At 40.2% G+C, this 8,846-nt stretch overlaps 1 protein-coding gene across 1 annotated transcript; it reads left to right on the top strand.

The window, feature by feature from the left end:
- Nucleotides 1–440: 440 nt before the first annotated feature.
- slc32a1 (solute carrier family 32 member 1) lies at nt 441–4,481 on the top strand. The gene is made up of 2 exons (XM_038300701.1): nt 441–1,435; nt 2,883–4,481. The coding sequence occupies exons 1-2, from the start codon at nt 1,043–1,045 to the stop codon at nt 4,068–4,070; spliced, it is 1,581 nt and encodes a 526-aa protein (XP_038156629.1). The 5' UTR covers nt 441–1,042; the 3' UTR covers nt 4,071–4,481.
- Nucleotides 4,482–8,846: the final 4,365 nt, after the last annotated feature.

Here is an 8,846-nt window from a genome sequence, read left to right on the forward strand (position 1 = left end):
CCATCTGGCAAACATATTATGCCTTTAAGGTGAAATTTGCACCATTTACTTTTTTTTCTTTCGCAAATATTTCACCAAGAACAAAAAAAATAAATCCCCGATCACCAATAAACCTAAAGCCATTCGTTCAACACGGTCCGGAATAATCCAAGTGAGGCTTCTTGCTCCTCTTCTCTAAAAAGAAAAACAAACAAAAAAACGGGTCAAATATTGCCATTTTAAAATTATAACCCTCTAGATTTTTTTAAAATAATTTCTGCAACAAGGAGTCGGGTTTCTTCACATTATCACCCCTCTTTATACCCGTAAAGTTGTGCAAGATTTAAGGCCCCCCGAATGCCATTGGATGTTAAGATGAAGTATAATAGATTCTGGGTTGGTGAAGGTGTGGTGGGGGTTCATCAAGCACCTCCCCTAGAAATGCAGCAAATCTCTCCCGTTTTCTCCTGGTGGGGCACTGGCAGGGCTGGAGACGTGCTTTGCATTGGCAGACGGATGAGGACACGTGTCTCGTCCCTGCCTCCTTCCCCGGGCTCCACGGTACCGCATTGGCATCAGAAGAGGCACCTAAACTCCTGGGGAAAGCTGCTTGCCACGCTATACTCCCCCCCAAAAGAAGGAACACGGTGCAAAGAGCCCGCAGGAACCTGTGGCATACTTTTTTTCTCTTCTTTCTTTTTTTTTTTGGTCGTGCGTAAAGCGTTTGCGCACAGCGCCTTGGAGACTGGGAAGGTGCGCTGACATTCGTCAAGCGGCAGAGCGCAGCGCCAGGATGCAGAAACGGAGCAACGAAGTCTGAAGGTGACATGAACCTGAGGATATCGAAGAGCATCAGCCGCACACTTAACAAGAAGTGGAGATAGCAACTGAAAACCGTCGTGTCTTGAAGCCAAAATTGCGCTTTTCCTTGTGGCTTTATCTCATGCTGAGAATAAGGAGCTGCAGAACACAGTAGCCTACAATTTTTTCTTTACCAACCTGGACAAGAGAAACACACTTCTAACTAATCAGTGGACGGTTTAGCTCTGACAAAGGAGGAAAAATGGCGACATTAATCAGAGGTAAAATATCCAATAAACTGTCCAACGCAGCCACGGCCGTGTCCAACAAATCCACAGCAAAGGTGAGCGGGATGTTCGCAAGAATGGGCTTCCAGGCCGCTACGGACGAGGAAGGTCTTGGCTTTGCTGCCTGCGACGACCTGGATTATGATCACCGCCAAGGTATGCAGATGGACATTCTGTCCTCGGACGAGACCGGAGGGGAAGGTGGCGGAGACGGCGGCGGGCAGGAGGGGGACAGCCACTACCAGAGAGACGGCACCGGTCCACCGCACTCTGCCTCCAAGGACGGGGGCTCGACGAATGAGTTATCCGAAGTCAAACCAAAAATCACCGCCTGGGAAGCAGGCTGGAACGTCACGAACGCAATCCAGGTAAAGGCTTTGCTCTAATTGACCAAACCTCCCTTACTGACTTACCTAAAACATTAAATCAAGCAATAAAAAGGAGAATTTTAATGCATTTAATATTTATAATTTCACAAAATTACTGATATATAATTGGGTTGCTAAATTATAATCAGATTGCTCATGCATGGGGAGCTGAAGGGGTGGAAGATAGATGATGTCCTAACATCTCTAACCCTCCCCTTCCTTCATCTCACACATTCTTTGTCTGCAGTAATGCCGACTGTCACTGAACCCTCCTAATAACAGCATTATTCTGCAGGCCAACAGTGAATACAAGGTTACAGCCTCTACTTTTATACAAACTCCAAATTGTCAGCAGTAAGAATAGGCATTTATTACATTTAAACTTCACAGAAAGAGAAATCGTTGCAAGGAAAAACTATTTCTTTTTTTTAATATAATTTTTTTGATCAGTAAAATTGCAAGAAAAGTCTCGATTAGACAAAGATGTGGAAAATAGACGAAACTGCGCACTGCTGTGGAGGGCTATGCGACAAAAATTCCTTCATCCACGCAGTTCCTGCTTATGCTTTGGTAATGGCCTGACGTAAGAGTGTGTCTCCTCCAGCCACTGATGACGTTAGAAGCGGGTGGATTTGCTTAAAGCCATGTGGAAAACCCACAACATGAAAAACATGACAGCTTCAGTGGAGTCATGCAGTCCAATCTCACATAAACGTGCTGCAAGAAAACAGGGACGGCCAAAGATTGGATGGGGACCCTAGAGATTGTTTAATTGGTCCAGAGAGGCTGGTTACCCACCATCAACCAAAGACCCATAATTATTGCTAATTGATTTACTTTAACAGTATTAAAAAAATGAATGTACCTTATATCACTGAATTCAGTTCTATTGGCCCTTATTTATTAAATGGAAGAAGTAAATAAATTGCCCACCTCCGAAAAACAAGCATCATAACAGGTCTTAGAAGGAATAAGACTTTCTAAGATTACTGCAAATATTTACACATGGATCTGTGAAAAAATTAAATGTATTAAATATTTTATTCAATATGTATTTAAACAATCTAAAGTAATTAAAACAGGCCCAAATTTAAATAAGTTCCCATTTAGTTATTTTATATGAAAACAATCTTGCTGCCAATCATTGTGCAGATTCTTAGATATGTGTTGTCTAATCCCCATTCTATCTTCAGATAATATAAGGTTTGCATATTTGCATGTAAAACCACTAGAATCATTCTTAAATGGTCAACATGACAAATCTAAGTATTTATTTGGCATTTAGGTATTTAATAACAATAACTTACAGACTAACTGAAAAAACTGGAAGAAAACTCTCTATATAAATTCTCCTATTAGACATTATGACTAACCCTAATAAAACTCCATAGATGTGCCTCTGAATATCCTGCACAACATTAATGCTTTTTCTTCTGTCTCTTCCTAGGGGATGTTTGTTCTGGGCTTGCCCTACGCCATCCTGCATGGAGGATACCTCGGACTTTTTCTCATTATTTTCGCCGCCGTGGTGTGCTGCTACACGGGGAAAATCCTCATCGCCTGCCTATACGAGGAGGACGAAGACGGGCAGCTGGTCCGTGTGAGGGACTCCTATGTTGACATTGCCAACGCCTGCTGTGCGCCCAGGTTCCCAACGCTGGGCGGTCACGTCGTGAATGTAGCTCAAATCATAGAGCTGGTTATGACTTGCATCCTGTACGTAGTGGTCAGCGGGAATCTCATGTACAACAGCTTCCCCAACATGCCCATCTCCCAGAAGTCGTGGGCCATCATCGCCACCGCCGCTCTGCTACCCTGCGCATTCCTCAAGAATCTGAAAGCCGTCTCCAAGTTCAGTTTGCTGTGCACAATGGCGCACTTCGTCATCAATGTCCTGGTGATAGCCTACTGCCTATCCAGGGCGAGGGACTGGGCCTGGGACAAGGTCAAGTTTTACATCGATGTCAAGAAATTCCCCATCTCCATTGGGATTATCGTGTTCAGCTACACTTCTCAGATCTTCCTGCCGTCCCTGGAGGGGAACATGCAGAAACCAAGCGAGTTCCACTGCATGATGAAATGGACTCACATCGCTGCCTGCATCCTCAAGGGCCTGTTTGCCCTGGTGGCTTACCTGACCTGGGCCGACGAAACCAAGGAGGTGATTACAGACAACCTTCCGCCGACTATCCGAGCAGTGGTCAACATATTTCTGGTGGCCAAAGCTTTGCTGTCTTACCCGCTGCCGTTTTTCGCCGCCGTGGAGGTGTTGGAGAAAAGCTTCTTCCAGGAAGGAAGCCGCGCCTTCTTTCCGGACTGCTACGGAGGCGATGGACGCCTAAAATCCTGGGGACTGACCCTCCGATGTATACTTGTGGTGTTCACCTTGCTCATGGCGATCTATGTGCCGCACTTCGCCCTGCTCATGGGCCTCACCGGCAGCCTGACAGGCGCCGGGCTCTGCTTTTTGCTCCCAAGCATCTTCCACCTCAAGCTCTTATGGAGAAAGCTTCAATGGCACCAGGTGTTCTTTGACGTCTCCATCTTTGTAATAGGAGGTATATGCAGCATATCCGGTTTCATCCACTCCATGGAGGGGCTCATAGAGGCTTACAAATATAACATAGAAGACTAGAGACGAGCGATCATTGGAAGCACAGATGCATCTCAGTAAATTTGAATATCATCACAAAGTAAATGCATTTTACTAACTCAGTTAACGCGATAAAATATATGTTACATGGAGCGCGATATCTACTTAAAGCCTTTATTTAAGTCATTTTGATGATTTACCTACAGCTAATAAAAATCCAAATTCTGTATTTTTTTGAGAAATTATATATTACAGAAGGCCATAAAAAGGTTTTAAATATAGAAACTAATGTTATACCATACAATGCCCTACAAGGCCATTAGGAGGAATGCAGACTGAGAGCTGTTAGTCAGACATAAGTCAGTGACACCTTCAAGAATTGGCAAGAACAGGAGCTTGTTAGAAGGAATATTCAAGGGTTTCTGTTTAAAACCATTTACATAGAAATTTGAATAGATGGAAAAATTATTAAGAAGAAAGGAATTAATGTTTCCTAAACATTTTTGACTCTCATTTCCTGGACAATTCAGATATGTTGTAGTAGTATAGACTTTGTCAAATTTTAGCTTAGGCAAATAACTGGATTTATGACCCAAAGTTCTCTTTGCAGAAAACAAAAGCTTACATCAGAAATAAGTCTAACTCCATTACTGACTTTTAAAATATTTAAATCTAAATTGCTTGAAGCCTAGTGCTAAGTTTCCACCTCCAGAGGTCTATATCAGAGGGGCCAAATCATCAGCTAGTGTTGGTAGTCCAAAGTCAAACCAGACATCTACCAAGAAAGTTTGGAGTATTTCATGCATTTCTCCTCTAACAACCCTCCGATGCTGATGCAGCTTCCTTCGCCACACTGCTCTGGACACAACCCATAAAGTACACATCCCTACTTTAACGACCATGGCATCTCTGTACTTGGTTCCTCAGCAAACTCTCCTGACCTGAGCCCATTTGGGAATACCGCTATATTAAGATTTTTTTTTCTTTTGAACTGGTCCTATGTATTTTTTTTTCTCAAAAACTAAAATGGGATTTTTATTACCTGTAAGCTTTAATCGTCAAAATCAGCACAATAAATCACTGGAAATAGCTGTATCACACTGCATGTAATGAATGTACACGTTTCACCTTGAAACTGATTTGGTAAAATAAATGAGCTTTTCGATTATATTTTACTCCATGAAGACGCACCTGTAAGCGTGAACTACAAATACCCATTTAGTGAAAAAACATTAAAAAAAAAACACGCACAAACACCAGGCTGCGTGCGCTGCGCTCCTTCCCCCTCTGCTTGATCCATGCGTAAAAGCGCGCAGAAAGCACACACCAACATTTGCGCGCTCTCATCTCTTTATACACACACACACACACACACACACACACCAGTAAATCTAACAGCAAGAAAAAAGAGCAGAAAGCGTCGAACAAAAGGGCACATGCTGTATACTTAACACAGACATATTTTCCAGTGGAGTGAACGTTTACAACACTGACCTTAAGCAAAGTTGCAAAAGGAGAGGGGCAGCCTGCCTTTTTCAACGTCGCTCTTGTGGTGCTTCCCCACATGAGACCTCACATTGCGAAACGATCGAGTTTGGGATTTTTAAAGAATGAAAAGTGAATTTAAAAAAAAGTATGACTGTAGGGACTGAATGCGGTGTTAAAGCCTGAAAAAGTCCCAAAAGGTGACAGAATACAAAAATAAAAATGCACTCTAAAAGAGAATGGAGCTCCAACTTTAAAGGAAGGGCTTCAGTTGTTAACAAGGTTTGAATTATATTTGCCCAATATTAAACTTGGCAATGTTTAAACTAGATAAATTAAGTTAATAAACTGCATTCAATTATTAGTTAACAATTGAATCTATCCAATGGAGGGTTATTCTCTTTTACAGTGTATTTGGAATTAAGGCTGCCTCAAGAAAAAAATGAAGGCTTTTTGTTTGTTTTTTTTTTAAAGGAAAATCTGGATTTTTCAATAAAAGCTAACAGAGTAAAACCATCAAATAGAAAACAGCAGCTGTAAAAACTATGCATTGAATGTATAAAAGGGGAAGTGGACACATGAAGAAAGGTTGAGTGTTCTGGTTCATTTGTATGAACGTGTTGATGCTTTTGCAGGCCTTTTCCCCCGTCACAATCCTCACCGTTTTATGTTTTTGTTTTTTCAGTTTATCAATACGCATTAGTAAAAAAATAAAATAAAATAAAAAGATCCCAGTCCTTTTCCGCTTCTACCCTCTCTTACACCCCCCTCCCCCAGAACCGCTCCATCACGGCCTCGTTTTCTCTCAACATGGCAACACTGAAATGAAACCGCAAACTTAGTTTTAAAAATAACGCATTTAGATCCACACATGGCCTGTTTATTAAAATGGATTTGAAACGCTCCAGTCTTGAAAATGTCGATGTCTAAAAAAAAAAGTAAAAAAAAAAAAATCTGAATTGATGGAAAGTGAGATTATCAAAGAGGAAAATGTGCATACAGACATTTTTCATTCTGTGCAATCCAATGGGGTCCTGTGGAAATGTTATTTAAAAAAAAACGTATGTGTAGTGTGTTATTGTTGTTTCAAAAAGATGGAATGTATATCTCAAAAGTGGTTATCATATATCGTGAAATTACTATTAAAGAATAAAGAAATAAGTGAAATTATATTGTAAAAATGTGTGTGGTTTTATGTAAATGAAAATCGGTCAGAACATGTATTTTTTTTTCCTCTATAATAAAATGCAGAAAATGATCGTGAGAGCAGGAGTCATATTTTTGATGGAAAGGAAAAAATGAGCTCCTTAGGTCACTTTGATTAACTGTAAACTCCTTCATTAGTATCATTGGAGAAACTCAGAGGATGCATGTTTGGCTGGAACAGGTTTTCTGCTGCAGGCAGCATCAGGCCTTCCTATTAATCCACTCTGTTGGTTTCCTCCTGAGGGCAACATCTGGACAAGCTCTTTATTTTATTTCCGGATCACTTCATTTGAAGTGATGAAATCACAGAAGCTGCAAACAAATTTAACCAATAGTTGTGTTCTATTTTGGCGATTTAAGACCCTGATCACATGCAAAGGACGACCTTGAATTAATTCCTAAAGGGTTTCTGTGCACTTAAATGGGTCCAATTGGCCTTTTAAAATACAAAATGAAGTGTTTTTCAAAGGAAAAATAATAGTAAGAATTTGATCAAATATGAACAAAAATGCCATTTAACTCCAAAGACTATCTTCTTATATTAACAAATCTTCTATATAAATGTTATCAATGATAAAAAGAATGTATAAACCTAGAAGATCATTAAATCAATTACATAGTCCTACGTTTCTTTCCATATTGTTTAGGGAGCCACCTAGTGGACAAAAATATTAAACCAATCAAACGAGAATCCGGTGGTGGTTTAGTGACATAAAGGGCCTCCTAAGGGGGACCTCCGGCAAAACAGGGTTAGGGATTGAAAAAAAAAAAAAGATAACTTGCTTCAAACAGAATAATAATAAAAAAAAGAAGAGAGTTTGGACAGAACCAATGTTTGAACATGTTCTTCAATAGGTTCAGCTCAGCATCCTTGTCTCCTGGCCACATTAAAACACATCCTTGTCTTCTTTGACCCAGACCATGGTCTGAACACAAATGCTGTATCTATAATCTCAATCTTGGACTCTTCTGTTTCTACATGTTTGTTCTCAACCAAATCAGAGGATGATTCTGCTCCTTTTGCCTCCTCCTTCTGCCTGCCTGTCTCCAGAATTCAGGAAAAAGCAACTGGAGAAATGAAACCCTTAAAATGCTCCAGGTCCAAATGATGCCAGCCCTAGAGTCCTGAAGGTAGGAACAGAGCAGCTCCGATGGATTCCACAGCATATCTTCTAACTTAGCCTAATGGAGACTCTGGGGCTTGTTTAGGCAAAGGTCTTCCAGTGCTGTGGAAGAAATATCATGAAAGTCCCAACGGACCATCTGACCAGCCACATTAAGCTCCTATTTAAATGGGTTGGAGTTGAAAATGCCATAATACACCTGCTTCAAGAAGCCCACTCTCACTTAAGACATAGAGCCCTGTGAGGATCAGGCTCTTATTTATCTAGTGCATCCAATCATTTAGCCTGATTTACTTTGTCAGGAACTCTTAAGAGATAGAAAGGTCACATATCTATAACCAGCAAGTAAGCAGCATATACTTCCTATTCATTTTTATATTGTACACCAACTTCCAGTAAAAGACAGTCATTTGTAGAAAAAAAATATATACTAAGATGACTCTGCAGTCATTGGCTGAATCAAAAGATGGACCCTCCCTCAACAGGAGCTGGTGAACCACAATGTGGCAAAGTGTGGAAACTATCTAACTTGACAACAGCCAGATGCATGTCCAGCTCCGTCTAGCTAGATTAGAAACTATCAGCATCCACAATAACTTCAAGAGGCGTTTTTGAAGTTACCGTAACTGAATTTTATTAGATGTGAGACTAAGGTTTGTTTTTCTAATCAAATAATCCTATTTTGATTAATCTGATTGCTAAACAAGCTTTATATATTTAGTTTCAATTTGAGAAGTAAAGACCATGTTCAAAATAACCTTTATCTGAAACCTCTACATGTTATGGAAAAGAACAACACCTTTTCCACTGCATCTGTTACTAAAATAAAAAAATATATATCTTTTGGAAAGCTGATGTCTTTACATGAGGCAGAATAACTTTAATTTTCTTCTATTAAAATAATTAATGCAATTATAGTATTTCTCACAAAATGTATAAATAATACATTTGACTAAGTAAATGCTGTAATTTTACTTTTAAGAAAAACAAGAACAACCGTATA

This window comes from Cyprinodon tularosa, unplaced genomic scaffold (assembly GCF_016077235.1).
Source record: "Cyprinodon tularosa strain WSP-4 unplaced genomic scaffold, ASM1607723v1 ctg10, whole genome shotgun sequence".
In the NCBI taxonomy this organism is placed as follows: domain Eukaryota; kingdom Metazoa; phylum Chordata; class Actinopteri; order Cyprinodontiformes; family Cyprinodontidae; genus Cyprinodon; species Cyprinodon tularosa.

Bases quoted from the DNA above. Each gene is read 5' to 3' on its own strand.
- slc32a1 (XM_038300701.1), top strand. From the start codon at position 1,043: ATGGCGACATTAATCAGAGGTAAAATATCCAATAAACTGTCCAACGCA. The intron at 1,436-2,882 runs GTAAAGGCTTTG...GTCTCTTCCTAG, and splicing joins ACGTCACGAACGCAATCCAG to GGGATGTTTGTTCTGGGCTT.